Source organism: Pogonomyrmex barbatus, unplaced genomic scaffold (genome assembly GCF_055798465.1).
Source record: "Pogonomyrmex barbatus isolate J1 unplaced genomic scaffold, ASM5579846v1 scaffold1, whole genome shotgun sequence".
NCBI classification, from domain to species: Eukaryota; Metazoa; Arthropoda; class Insecta; order Hymenoptera; family Formicidae; genus Pogonomyrmex; species Pogonomyrmex barbatus.
The window spans coordinates 14,889,712-14,904,665 of NW_028297098.1; the positions used below are offsets into that span (position 1 = coordinate 14,889,712).

General features: G+C 39.7%; 1 protein-coding gene across 2 annotated transcripts in view; it reads left to right on the forward strand.

Annotated features, from left to right (window-relative positions):
* Positions 1–14,954, forward strand: part of Dad (Daughters against dpp) — a 48,798-nt gene that overhangs the window by 8,202 nt on the left and 25,642 nt on the right. Inside the window, exons 2-3 of one of the 2 annotated variants that reach the window (XM_089085227.1) lie at positions 1,974–2,024; positions 11,034–11,120. In XM_089085227.1, the coding sequence (XP_088941353.1) occupies positions 1,974–2,024; positions 11,034–11,120 (138 nt within the window). The remainder of the gene's footprint in view (positions 1–1,973; positions 2,025–11,033; positions 11,121–14,954) is intronic. The other variant, XM_089085228.1, reaches the window with a different exon arrangement.

The following is a 14,954-nucleotide window of genomic DNA, read 5'->3' on the forward strand; positions in this document are numbered from 1 at the left end:
CGACTGTGCGTGTCGTCGTTACGTAAATCGTCGCGGCGCAGGTTTTTATCATCGCACCGCGATTCAACGCGTAATGCACGACTTTCTCCATCCTCCCCTCTTCCCTTCCCTTTTCCACGCTCCAGCATTCATTCATACCCAAAAACACGAGGAGGCGATTTTCGTCTATATCTTTTTTTCATACGATTTATAGGAATCATTTGTATGACGCGTGCAATTTTTTTATCTATCTAAAAGAAGGAATGTATCGGGATAATGTTGTTATGTATCTCGTCCACGTGCGAGATTCCCTCGCCTTTGGAAATCGCGACGCGACCGGTCGGTTCAATAAATGCAATAAACATTTATCACCCGCCAGGCTTGACAATCGGATAAACAGGCCTAGAAATAGGCGCGTCTCGCGCGGTTGGAAGGAGACGCCGGCGCGAGAGAGTTACGTAACCGTCGCGGGAGCGCCGCGCGTTTATTATAAGTGGCTTAATTAGGGGCTGAAATATCTCCGTTTAAATCGCGCTTCCATCTTGTTATTTAAATCGTGCCAATTCTGGCCCGAAGTTTGAAGTGCGTCGATGACTGACACGCCGCGTCGGCTTTATTAAAGCTCGGCGGCGACGCGGCGGCCAGTCGACTCTCTGGAGAGGGATCGAGTCGGGCATGCGAGAGAGGAAGAGAGAGAAGGAAAGAGATAAAGAAGAGAGAAACGAGCCGCGAGGAGGATTCACGTGTAGGCGCGACAGGCGGCCATTACGCATCGGCGCCGCGCCACGCTTATTATCTAGGAATTTCGGCACCGTCTTGAACAACAGATCTGCACTTTCCTTGAAAAGCAGAACGGATATACGCGTTATTTTAGATTACACGTATCTAAAAGTGCAATATCAACATTATAATCAATTATAATGTGATTTCGATCAGCGATTACATAATATTATTATTGTTATGTTTCGTGAATTTTTATTTAGACGGATGAGATGATTGATAACAGTGAGTGATTTTTATCACGTTGCGATATGCCTCAGAGTTCAAGATCGGAATATTCCCATGGAAAGAGATGAATCTTCTTTTTATCAAAATATCTGCGCCCGTATGTCCTATCCTATATATTTTATTAATTTTCTTGATACCGCGGAGTAATCTCTGCGAAATATTTTTTATTGCTTATGTAAAATATTTTTTTTTTTAGTTATTTGAAAAAAAAGGAATCTAGGGAATTTTGGAAAAAAAGAATCTAATCTCTTCAAATAATCGACTGTCTTCTCGAAGAATTCCTCAAAGATGCAGTTGCGCACTTGCGTAGGCGCGGTGTTTCGTTTTCTTAGACCGAGGAGCGTCGGATTACCTTGACGTTTGAGATATTCACGCCGCGGTTTGTCCTCTATATTTTCAGGGCGACACGTAAAAGGACGAAAAATGACGTATCGGTTTCATTGGCGGTCTGCGTCAATAATAGGACCTGCCACTTTTGGTGCTGGACTCCTCTGACGGGCGCCCGTCATTTGTCGCGATATTTCGCGTCGCCGTCGCACGTCGTCGATATCATTAATTCGATTTAATCGAAAGCCACCACAACCTTGAGTTCGTTTCTCAATGCCTTCGCGATGTACCAAGTGGCGACTTTACAAAAATGAAATTTACAAAAATCGTAGGCGTTTTATGATATGCTCTTTAATATTAATCTCACTCATTATTAGTAGTATTTAATATTTTTATTAAAAGATAAATATTAAAAAGTAATTAGAGGAATAAGAGACCCATAAACTTAACGTTATTTTTCTACTTTTTTTAGAAAAGATAATTTTATTCGTGTGTATTTATATATTTCAAAAGATATAAATATTAAAATCAAGAATATTTATGACATTCAAATTTGTGCATTATAATATATAACTAATATATATTGCGTTTTATTTCCATGCAGTTTCAAATATATAACATATACAATAATACATAACGATTATTATTTTTCATTTCAGAGTCGCCACCACCCCCATATTGCCTTATCGCCGACAGACTGAGACCTGAAGGTGAGTGTCTTCACTTTCACGCCATAATCAGAAGCATCTATTAGCGAATGTATACAAATACGGTGTGTGTGTGTAGGGGGGGAGGGGGGCGACTCATATGGACGATAACTCGTGTTTATTACTTGCAAACGTTTGCCGTACAAGCAAATGAAGTTCATCTCTTCTAACGTGCGTGTCTCACGACCTAGCCCAAAGCAAGGTTGGAATAATCCGGAATGAATGCGGCTGGCATTCTCATCTTTCGAAACATGACATCAGACATTTGTCGCGATATTTCGCGTCGCCGTCGCACGTCGTCGATATCATTAATTCGATTTAATCGAAAGCCACCACAACCTTGAGTTCGTTTCTCAATGCCTTCGCGATGTACCAAGTGGCGACTTTACAAAAATGAAATTTACAAAAATCGTAGGCGTTTTATGATATGCTCTTTAATATTAATCTCACTCATTATTAGTAGTATTTAATATTTTTATTAAAAGATAAATATTAAAAAGTAAGTAGACATTAATCTACGCGTGTTTGAGTTATTGCACAAACGGTATTGATCTATTTTTTGTAAGTAAAGTGTACATTCGTTACACTTAAAATAAAATATATATATATATATATATTCGAAATTTGGCAAAAGCGAGATAGAAAGTTTTAGCAGCCTGACGCATAAACAGAAAACAAATCTTATGCAATGAGATGATTTAAAATTAATATAGCAGTCTCTGTATATTTAATTCCTCATTAAATTATTTCCTTCTATTTTTAGCTCTTTTGAATTTAAAATGAAATCGCTTCTTAATATAATTCACATATATAATTAGTACGAGACTAATAAATTTTATTATTGCACGCTAATGAAATCAATGAGATCAATCGCGTAATATCGGTTTTTTGTGCCTCGGAAATTTGAAGTAGATAAAAAATGTTATCAAGAAGATATCTATAACGATGAAAAAAAAAAAAAAGACGGCATTCTAGTCGTATGACATCGAGGTTCTCACACTTTTCACACGACTACGTGTTCCGCCGCGGATTCCTGAAATGATAAATAGATCATTCTGTCGCGGATAAAACTGACTATTTTATTAGATGGAGTTGAGTAAAAACAGACATGCAGCTTTCGTAGAAGATTGGTTTACGATAGTATTCTAGTCACACACACCGACGGTCCTCAACGAGTCGCAAAATGTAACATTACCGTGAACAGAACCAGCCATATAAATATTGCTACGAATATACAAGATGTAGACATAAAACAAGCTCAGCTAAATGAAAAATTGAAATAATATGCACTTATATTCTCGTAATTTTTTACGACCGCGACTACGTGCCGTAAATCGATTTTGTTGATCGCAATGCCGATAGATTTCACGATATCGCGGTTTCAACGATTGATCAATGCATTGATTAGCCTATATTGGTCCACCAGGTAGAGGCTGAACATATCGCAAAAACGACATTAACAGTTAGCGATGAAACAACACTTTTTAACACAAGAGTGATTTATTTTTTTAATTTTTTTTCAAATTCATAAAAATTTTATAATACAATCAATCTAAGTTGAATACTCGCATTTTTTCTTCCGATTTATTTTTTTGAGTAAATTCAAATATATGAACAGAATAAATATCGAACAGAGAAGTGTGACATAAAATCAGAAATAATAAATACACAAAAAAATTCATCAATTCAATCAAATTGAGATTAAAATATTTAAAATTATAATATTCTTGTTTATATATGAATATATCTTTTATATATATCTGTTTTAATTTAAGACTAATTTTTTCGTGTATATAAATCGAAAAATTCTGGGATGATATTTCTTGTCAATCATGTCTTTTTTTTTTCTCATTTGTTCTGCGCCCGAACTTAAATTGATTCTCTTGGATTGATGCGAATCGCATAAGTACACAACACACAGCGTAATCACAATAGATGCATTTTTGATTTTATAAAACGAGATTGATATTCGTTATTACGCGAATACGGTCAAGTCCTCTTTCATACATCCATGTTCTTTTTTAATATCAAGCATGCCAGACTGATGTAATCTGGTAAAACAATACAGTATCAAGACTTGCGAGCGCTACAAGATAAAATATCAACGTTGATGCTTATATTTATTTTTTTTACTAAAAATAGCGAATAAACATATATATTTCTATCTCATCGACGTTGGCGTGTATATGTGCTAAGCTTGATATGATGAAATAACAGCGCCTGTAGTTAGAGGAGAATCGCACGCTCGCGATGACGTTAGGCGCGCGCGCGCGCGCGCGCGCGTGTGTGTGTGTGTGTGTGTGTGTGTGTCTAGATTGTATAGTGAACACACATTATGACAGAGAAATGCTGGACGTTTAGTGTTGTGTATACCGCCTGAGGTCAATATCTCCTGTCGATAGAGAGAGGACCGTGTATCGTGTCGTGCGTACTGCGAGCGTATTCGCATTTATATAAAGAATGGATTAAAAAGCGTCCAACATTCTTTAAGATAATATATATATATATATATATATATATATATATATATATATATATATCCGCAAGGCACGTTATAAATACCAATCCTCATCATCTCAATCGATTGATGTTCTTGAACTCCAACAATACAATGATAATTTAATCGAAATTAATATGAGATAAAAAATATGTACACACACACACACACACACACACACACACACATATATATTAGTATTTATTTTTATCTTATGATTTGATCTAAAGCTTTTTATTTCTGCTAAATTTGTTACATTTGATATTGTCGCGTCGCGATCATGGACTGGCCTTTCTAGCGCGAAAGTCACATTCAACATGACCACTTGTCAATCGCAAGAGTGTGACTCGTGAATCAATAATGATAATAGTTTTACTTCACGCGCGCGCGCGCACTTGTGCGATACGATAGAGAACGTGGAAAACGGCGCCGGCCGAAGGAAACGTGCATTTTTCTCGACGACGCGAGCGAGGGAGGGGGGGGGGGATTTCTTCTCGGAAGGAGATTCACCTCTTGTCTCCGTCGTAAATCTGTCTTTCGGGCGACGACGGGCGCCCGCGCGCGAATTTATGCCTCGTCGCGGAAACTGGGCCATCGCACCGCGTGCCGTAGCGCACGGAGGCGGACGGTGGATGAAAGTCCGCCACTTGTTGCTACTTGCTGCGCGACGCGACACGACGCGATATTATTCTCAACGCAGAACGAAACGGAGCAGTTCGAGCGAACCGGTGACTCGCGGAAAGATTCCGCGAAAGATGCGCGCGCCTCCCGCCGATCGTGGGAGGAAAATAAGAGGGTGACCCAATGGAAAAGCACGCGGCAGCGTCCGTGCGCCGAGCTGTAACCTCCACGCTTCCGAGCAATCTCCCTCTTCCCTTCTATGATGATATCAGACACTTTATTAATAATTATCACGTACCTCCTGTTTAATTAGACGTTATGTAAGCACCTAAGAAGCCGCGCCTATAAAATTTAAATATTTAATAACCTTCCACTTTTTATATATATATATATATTCGAAGGGGAATGTTTATTGGATCCCGGAAAATCTTTACAGCGGTGTTACACTTGATTTTCGCATACGCTACATGTCATACGTAGAGTTCCACCGGCGCGGTTGCGTAAATTTCAACGAATACGACGAAGGACAGAACGCGCCGCGCAGTCCCTTTCAAACGCGCGAGGACAACGCGTATCATGTGTTACACGGCTTACGTTTTTAATCCTGCTTCCCTGCGATTCACCTCTTAGATTACATTCAATTTTCGTTCGACGTGCGACGTGATTGGGTCAATATCATGCTGAAGTTTCGTAGCTTCGTGATTACATCTCGATTTTATCTTTATGTTAAAAATTAATTACCTCCTCAGTTTTCAGAATTAGTTTAGAATTAGTTGAGAATTATGCTAAATATAAAATAATAAATAATAAAAAATTGTTATAATATTAAGTCATTATAATGTTTAAGTATCTTACATAACAATTTTGATAAGGCGATAAAAATTTAAAAAAAATCACAAAATGAAAGAATGCAGATTAAAAAAATTGTTTTTTTTTTTATTTCTTTTTTTATCATATTTTTTATATTTAATTTCGAGCATAATGAAACCGAACAATTTAGCGCAACTCTCAAAATAAATTAATTTTGAAAATGGAATTTAATTTTTAACAGATCTTGATTTTTGCCGTTTTGAAAATAAACCGACTTTGTATTCACAGGTTGAAAAAAAAATTACATAGAAAGTGCAGTTTGGCACATTTGTTAACGATCCATCTGTTTCGAAAAAAATATACAAATAAAGGAATACCGGATTTTAGAATGGGTTTTTATCATTTTATCAACAGAACAATTTATTGTGTTAGAGGGAAACAAAACATCATGATTGAAAAATCAAAAGAATTTGTTTTATTTCATAAAAGACTTCTCTCAGCGTAGATTTATTTCTTAACTGGTGACTCTTGAATAGCTTTAAAAGAAGCAGTAATCCTCACTTGCTATCTCTGAGTGAAGTTAAGGGCACGAAGGTATAGATATAGGGCCCACCTTAGCGCCGGCCGAGGAGTGGGGTGACGTAGGGTGAACCAAGACGAGGGGTCTCGGGTGTTAGCGGGGCGATGGGCGCCTGTCGCCTGCCTACTCGCACCGACGTCCTTGAATACATCCCTTCTCTCCTTCCTTCCGTCCTTCTCTTTCTTTCTCCATTTCTTTGTCTCTCTCTCTCTCTTTCTCTCTCTCTCTCCTCTGTTCCTTGCTCATCACTTGTCCGATCTTTCGTTCTGTCTTCTACCGTTCTGCCCGCTTCGCTCGAAAGAGCAAACTCAAGCGCGCACTTTGCTTCCCTTCCTCTCTCTCCCCCTCCCTCCCTCTGTCCTCAGCTCTTTAGCTTCTTTCCACACTGGTTCGTGCTTATCGTGTCCTCTTCTATCTTCCATCGTTTATAATCTAATCTATTCTCTTCTCTCTAAAATCATGTCCGATACATTCTCCTAGGCAAGTTTCCACCGATCGTGATGAGACTTGACTAGTGCTGAAATATAGGACGTTGAAGATTGTAATTTATCGCGAGCGATCGTGGCTTATCGTCGATCTTTACGAGGAAGAGCCGATCGTCGGGAAATCTGTTATCGGGATATGTAGTTGGGAGTCGGCGTGCTCGGTATGACGAAACCTCTTTCTCTCGCTCTCTTTCTTCCTCGTCCTCTCCATCTGCCTTTCGCTCTCCTCTCGTCTCCGTTCGACCGACCGCCGCGAGTTGCCGGCGATCGGCGGGAGTGGCTCTCTCTCTCTCTCTCGCATTCCGTTGCCTCCTTCGCCGTACCGATCGCGCCGGCAGCGTTTTGCGACCGGACCCCGAGAGCCATCGAGCGCGCGCGCGCGCACGCGCGCGGCCAGGCACGCCTCGATTTCCGGATCGGAGGAGCCGGACGGAGATGCCGCTTTTGAAGATCCCGCCGGCGAGATCCTAATTCGATGCAGCTTTCGCCTCCGACGAAGGCGAATCGCGCGAGTACGCGCCGCGGCGCATTGCTGCAACGCACGCGCGACGTCGGATCAGCCGCCCAATGTCACGACACTCAGCCTCGTAACGGTCCCCGGAGAGAACCGCGACACTGGGCGACGCGATAAATTCGCGCTATCGCCAAGTGATCTGAAGATCTTTCAAATGTCACTCGCGCGGAAGGGAGAAGTTGTGTGAAAGTTCAAAATCGGGAAAATCACGGCGTTTCTCAACAATTTCGCGCGGTTCGCAAACTTGGCTGAAACCCGTGTGAACGATACTTAATTAACGTTGTTGGAAGAGATCGTCGCATTTCTTCTCTCTCTCTCTCTCCTCTCTCTCTCTCTCTCTCTCTCTCTCTCTCTCTCTCTCTCTCTCTCTCTCGCAATTCTCTCTTCAAGCCGAAGTCCATAATTCACGAATCCGCTCACCTTGGGAGCGAGCGAGCGGGCGCGGTGGCGCCGCCGGTCGAATCTTCCGCGTGGCTATATATTCTTGCAAACTCAGCGGTGACACTATCTCACAGATTCGCGCGCGGCACTTAACGACTTACGGTGACACGCATAATTCGTGGAATTATATTTACGTTCCCTTTGTGGGGTGACGCGCGTGCCAAAATCGCGCCGCGAGCTCTCCCGTTCGGCCTTACTTTGTAAATAAATTGTATTTACCCGACGAGGCGGCGGTTGTATATTGGACGTCGACCGACGACGACGGGCGTAATAAACCGCGGATTCGCGTGTCAATTTGTTTCTTATCGGTCGGATAAATATTATTATACCGATTATCATTCACGTGCTCTGATTGTTTGCCAAGTTGCATGGCGACTCGTGGTTGCAAGTTTAGTAAATTGGAATAGAAATTTGGAAAATCTCTATCCCATTTTAAGATAGACATGCAATATTTCATAATTCATATATTCAGCATATTCGTGAAAATTATTATCTGGAATTATCTCTTTCGTTCATTAAGCTCTAGAAAAAAATTTTCAAAACTTTTCGCCAAATAGATGGAAAAATGTTTCTTTAATATTTTCGACTTTACGTTAATCATTATTGTATAAATTTATTGTATAAATTAATTATAATTAAATGTTATGTCAGCAAGATTAATCTTGAGATGTGCGAAAAAGTATTATTTTAATTTAAGGAAATACTGGCGAGTTTTGATTTCTATTTATGTAACAAGAGCCTCTCGCGTGGGAAACAGGACAAGGATTCGGCGAAAGAGAGAGAAAGAAAAGAAGGAGAATTCTCCCGTGAAATTCGCTGAACGCGACGCGACAGCGACGAGAGCGAGGCCGGCAGATTTGTAAATAATTGCGCCCTAAAAATAGACTTTCTTCTATCTTCGCGATATCCTTGAAACTTTATTCTTTCTCGCTGCCCTTGCCGCTTTCTCTAATGTTCTTGACAGGAAATACTTTTGTAGATACGAGATGCTGGAATCCAAAAGGAATGTGACCGCCCTCTCGTCCGACTTGTTCTTCTGACGTCATCGTTTCTTTTAGTGAATGGACCTAGCCTTCTATGGTCTATCCCTAAAATTATTAGCATGATTATCAAGCTTTAAACTTTTTTGTAATATATTTGTTCGCATAACTTGCAATTAAAAAAAAATTAAAAAAAAAATACTTTATCTAAAGACAATACATTTTCAGGTATTGTCTTTATTTTTAATATATATATCTACTTTGTTAAATTATTAAATCTACTCTGAAATCGCTGCATTAAATTATTGCTATAATTGTTTTGAAACAAAATTGTTTCAATATTTATATAAGTTTAATAAAGTGATTTCGAAAATAAAGTAATAAATTTTAATCGCGAGAAAAAAAAACGAGTTTCAGAAGACATTAAAATCGGATGTTCGTGGGTGGTTTATGAGAAAAACTAGATTAGCATTGTTTCGTTGTGGATTAGTTGGCCGTTCTGTTTGTTATACGAGACTTTTGCCACGACGTGCACGAATAAATTATCCGTCGCGAGCGAATCATTATTTTGGACGATTCTGTCACCTCCTTTGTGCTGTCACGAAAGAGGAAAAGGAAGAGATGGAGGGAGAAAGAAAGAGACAGTTCCGTCCATGAATCACGCGTCTGGTGATTACCTTGGCCGTTTCTGTCTTTTCTGGCCCGCGAAAATTGTGGCATTTAATTGCCTTCGCTCCACGATCGGAATGAATTCACGCGAACGGCCAACGCCATTGATCGCGACGTCGACCTTAACACGCAGACCGGATCGTGTGGCAAGGTGGCTGTTTATTTTTCTTCGACGATAAACAAGGAAGGATCAGAGATTCATTTTGCCGTTTTACCTCTCGGCATATAGACATTATTTTCTTAGAGGAAATGAAGGAAAAATTTGAAAATTTTAATTTTGTTTCTACATGTTTTCAAATTTGTGATGAGAAATTTGCGCATTACGAAATTTTCTTACATAACACCAAACCAAAATGAGATACTATATGTAATTTTTCCTAATAGTTTGAAACCGGTTTGATTGTCATATTCGGAATAAGAAATGAAAATGGATGTAATCTGAATAGTTTTAATTAAAAAATTAAAAATATAAGATTAACACGAAACAAATTATATTTATAAATATTTATATTTTAAAAATTACTCTTTAGTACTTTGACTTTGAAACTCTAATTAGAAAAGAATTTCCCGTGAGACAAAGGACAAAATTTTGTGAAAATAAATCTAAAGGACAGCTACCTGAAGAGGACTGTTTTTTAGAATAAAGGACGCTGGGGACGCTGAAGGAGGCATAGAAGGTGGTGATGATCGTTTGGCATGACGCCGCTTTGAAACTGAACGTATCTGAGTGTCGGTCCACAATAGGTGATTTAAGCTTTAAGACGTAAGAAATTGACCAATTATAATCGAATATGAAAAGAATAATTGATTATGATTGGTCAATTTCTTACGGCTTAAAGTTTAAATACTTATTGTGGACCGACACTCACGTGCACGCACCTGCGTTGAGAGAAACGGACTTATCCTATCGGACTTATCCGATGAAGCAGAGAAATCCGAGATTGGCGTTACGTCAATTAACTGCGCGCGCGCGCGCGGGAGACATATGTGCGGTCATATGAAGTTACTTAGAATCTCGCTGCCGGTGTTTGCCGACAGTGAAGCCTTTTATGCAACACACGCGTCGCGAAATTCTTTACCTCAGAAAATTCTCATCGTTCGATCTTCCCGCGATAACGAACAACATTGCATCACGTTGCATCCACATCGCTGTAACTCGACAAAGTACACACACTTTTTCGTTTGTTTTCTCTTTTTTTTGTCATATCAAAAAAAACGGTGATTACGTTTGTTTCCTCCACCCTCCCTTCTCTTTCTCTTTCTTTATTCTGTTTATAAAGCGAAATGCGTATGAGAACGAGAAAAAGAGTGAGCGAGAGGAAGGGGGAGGAAGAGGAGAGGCAGGAATTAACAGAGGAAGAAATAGTCTCGCGCGAGGAAAGCAATTTCTCAAGGGGTTGCCCGTTTATTTTCAGATCGCGCGCCCAGCGAAGGAGATCAACGTCGGTGCAGAAACAGCACGCCCCTGCCACTTCCCGGCTCGCTTACCACCAACGGAGAAGGTAACTATGTCTTCAAGGTTATACGTACCCCATATGTTCACCGACCCCGAGCGACGAGAGATATACGGGGTGTTCCGTCGAGTCGCTTTAACGGCAATGGATTCCTCGAGTTTCCGACCGACTGAAAGTTTTCGAAAAAATAAAACGCGAGTGTCGCAAAGTTTTCTCTCGTCGTGTAGAGCATCGTTTTTATGTTTTTTGTTACTTTTTTTTTTTAACTCTCGAATAATCGTTGAATTTAATGGTTGATCCGAGATTCCTACGCCACTGATCGATGACTACGCCTACATCCACATGGTTAACCTTGATCGGCGCCACACGATCGGTTTTCTTCCCATGCATTTCTTCGCTTCCCTATCAAAGAAAAATAAGAATAATTCTAATTTTAGAAATCAACTTTTCTTTCTCCTTCAAATCGCGACAGATCGCGAAAGTGCGATTGCGACTTAATTTTACACTTATAGACGTGTCTTGCATGCATGTTAAAATTTCGGTTAATTAAACTTTTCGTTCAGATTATCTTTTTTTTAATCTCTTTCTTTTTTCCGTGCGTATAAAAACCATCGAACATGTTCGATTACGCTTTATGATACGACACTGTACATAAGAGATAACGATTTAGTCATCGCCTCTAAGATTTTCTCGAAGATGATATTTTATAATGTCGATCGCCGAAAAAATTTTCTCAGCACGCACGTTCCACGAGGCTGACGCGCGCGTAGCTTTTCACGCATGACGCACCGCACGGATCGCGGACTCGTCGTTTTTCGGGCCGCTCTCGCATCGCTGCTTCGTGGAACGCCTGAAATGCTTTTGGCCCCGGCCAGAAGCAGGAAAGTGATCGCGCTCCGCTCTCTCGCCACGACGATTACTCTCGTTTCTCCAACACAACGTACTTCGATAATTTTCTGCCGATGCATCAAGAAAAAAAAAATTAAATTAAGAAAAATATTCTCATATATAAAAATATAACCTGCTTTGCAAAATTTTAGTCTTGCTTTGCAAAATTTTAGTCTTGATTTGCTTAAATTCGTATCGATGCAAGTATTACTTCTGCTCAACTCGGGACTCAAATTCTTCTATATATGAAGATTATATCTTGTTTGGAATATCTTTATATTTACATCAATACAAATTCAATTAAATCAAGAATAGAATTTTTTGAAGAGACTTATAATATTCTTGTTTATATATGAAAATATATAGTCTTTTGATTTAAGACTAATTTTTTTCTGTGTGTGTGTGTGTGTGAGACATTGAATCGACTATGAATTTTTTTCATATAGACCGAAAGCACGAATAGTATTAGCAAAAAAAATTTGCAGGAAACAGAAAAATTATAAATAAGAAACAGAAAGTTTGGAATTATTGGATCTATTTTAAAATAATTTTATTGGGTAGATTTAGGTTAGCTTCCGAAAGAATGTAATCTGATGTAAAAAGATAAAATTGTTATGAGAAAGTTTTATGATCGCAAATTCCCACGCGAAAAAGTGGAAAAGAACGAATCAATTATGATATTCGTGATGACGTCGTAGCCAGTTTTTCTCTCGTACGTCGAGGCATTTACTTTTACTATCTGCCTTTGCCAATGCAAAGGCCGCTGCTCTAACGACGTCAAACATTCCCAAGTCGACAGCAAATTGTGTTTGTGCCCGTCTCGCGATTTTACAGACGTGAGTAAGAGACGACGTGTGCTCACGCATTTAATCCGAGAATCATTGCGTAGAACGCAGTTTATCCCAACAGTTGCGAAGATGTCATCTATAATAGCGAAAATTTTTAAACAATGTACTTTTTAATTTTTAATTCTTTTAAATCGTAGCTTTACTTTACATACTAATTACATCAAATTGCTTAAATTTTTCTTAGCGACATATCTTTTTTCATCGGAATTTTAATTTCTGGCAGAGAGGAATTTCAAATGCCATCGAGATTGTTACAATAAAATATGATGAGCGTATAGTTTTTGTAATGAAAAATGTGCGAGTATTTCTTGGATGGACTTGGAATTCTTGGAATTTTAGTGCGGCATTGCACAAAGACGTACGTATTCGAGCTGTCGTCATGGCGGGCTCATTTACCGGAAACGCGAATCGCCCGAAGACGCGATTGCACTTTCATCGGCTTAGCGAGTGTCGCGTATATTTGCGCGATGTCAAGCGCGGCAATATAATGCGCGACACGTGAAGTTTAGAGCACCGAAGAAGACGCCACGGAATCATAAACACGCGTGCGATTGCCTTTTTATTTGAGCCGGTTATAGATAGAACGCTGCTTCCGGGAGAGAACAGAAATATCAGGATTATTCGATCGAGCGGTTTTCCAATTGGCGCTGGCGCTGGCGCCCGCGACCATCGAATTTCTCCAAGGCTCTTTCAGTTCGGAGACTCCATTTATATCTCTTTCTACTTTACATTTTCATATATAAATTCCGCGTGACAGGGTACATCGATTATAACTTAAAAGCTATACATATGACAAATTACGAAAAAAATGTGGGAAGTTTTCAATCATTGTCAATTGTCGATTCGATAAAATGGTTTTCGATAAAATTTCTTCGTCGAACGAATCTGGAATTTTTAACTCGCGCGATATAGTGGAAAAAGGGATACGATTCCTCGTCGATTCGTCAAACGGTGCAACGGCGCCGTAGTTGTGTCGTCGTCGGACTAAGACTGCATCTGCCGCAGGACGAGGGGAGGGAAGAAGACCGCGCGCAGGAACGCGGATAGGAAGGAAAGAGAGGGAAAAGCCGGCTCCCGGGATGCATGCAGGTTTGAGAATGGCACGATAGGTCGGTCGGCTAAGGTGGGTGGCATTCGGCGCGACTGTTTGAGGGAACAGGGGGACCCCTGGCGCCAGACAGCTGCCGCGTGTCTCGACCTCGCTCGCGCTAGCTCGTTCGCCTGCTTTGGCTCTGCTATCCATCTCTCTCTCTCTCTCTCTCTCTCTCTCTCTCTCTCTCTCCTCGTCTCACCTCGCCCCTCTCGCTCCTCATATCCACGTACGTGTACGACCTATGCACGTGTATGCGCGCCTACGTGCCCGACTTGGTTCGCTATTTTATTGATTTATTTTGGCGCTAGGTCTCTCCTTCTCTCCTTTGCGCCTTCTCTCTCTGTCCTGCTTCTCGCTTTTGACGTCCGTCGTCGTGCCGCCTTCAGCCGACGATCGATCGAAATGCGTCGCCGGTCTCGGCTCTCGAGAATCTCGAGTGCAGAATCGAAAAAGAGCTCGTTGTGTTCGGCTTAATTTCTAACATTCTCGCGATTGAAATGTGATGTGAATAAATCTCACGAATGCGCTCCATGATTCTTAAGAAAAAAATAATATCTAAATATTTTAAAGAAATCTTTTAAAGAATATCTTTTAACATATAAAGATATTTACTTTTGTTTACAAATACTGTAACGATTTAATATTCTTTTATTATGCGTTCTTATCTTCGATAATTAGCCTCGTAATAAATCACACTCGAAATATTCCGAATCTTCGAATCTTTATTTAATTCGAGAATTTTACGATTCATTCCCAATGTACATATGATATAATTAATATATATATATATATATATATATATATATATAATAAAATTTATAATCTTTCTCATTACATATCTCTTATTTTATTGCTATAATATTTTTATTCATTTTATTATCTCTATCATGTTTTTCATTAATCCAATTCATTTTTCATTAATTCAATAACTTCATTGTATTATACTTCATTGTATTATAAAAGTTATCGAAAAAAATTGCTACTGACTCAATTATCTTCGTTCATACTTATGGTTTTTGCGATAAATCGTCTACACTCTTAACATTCTAAAGT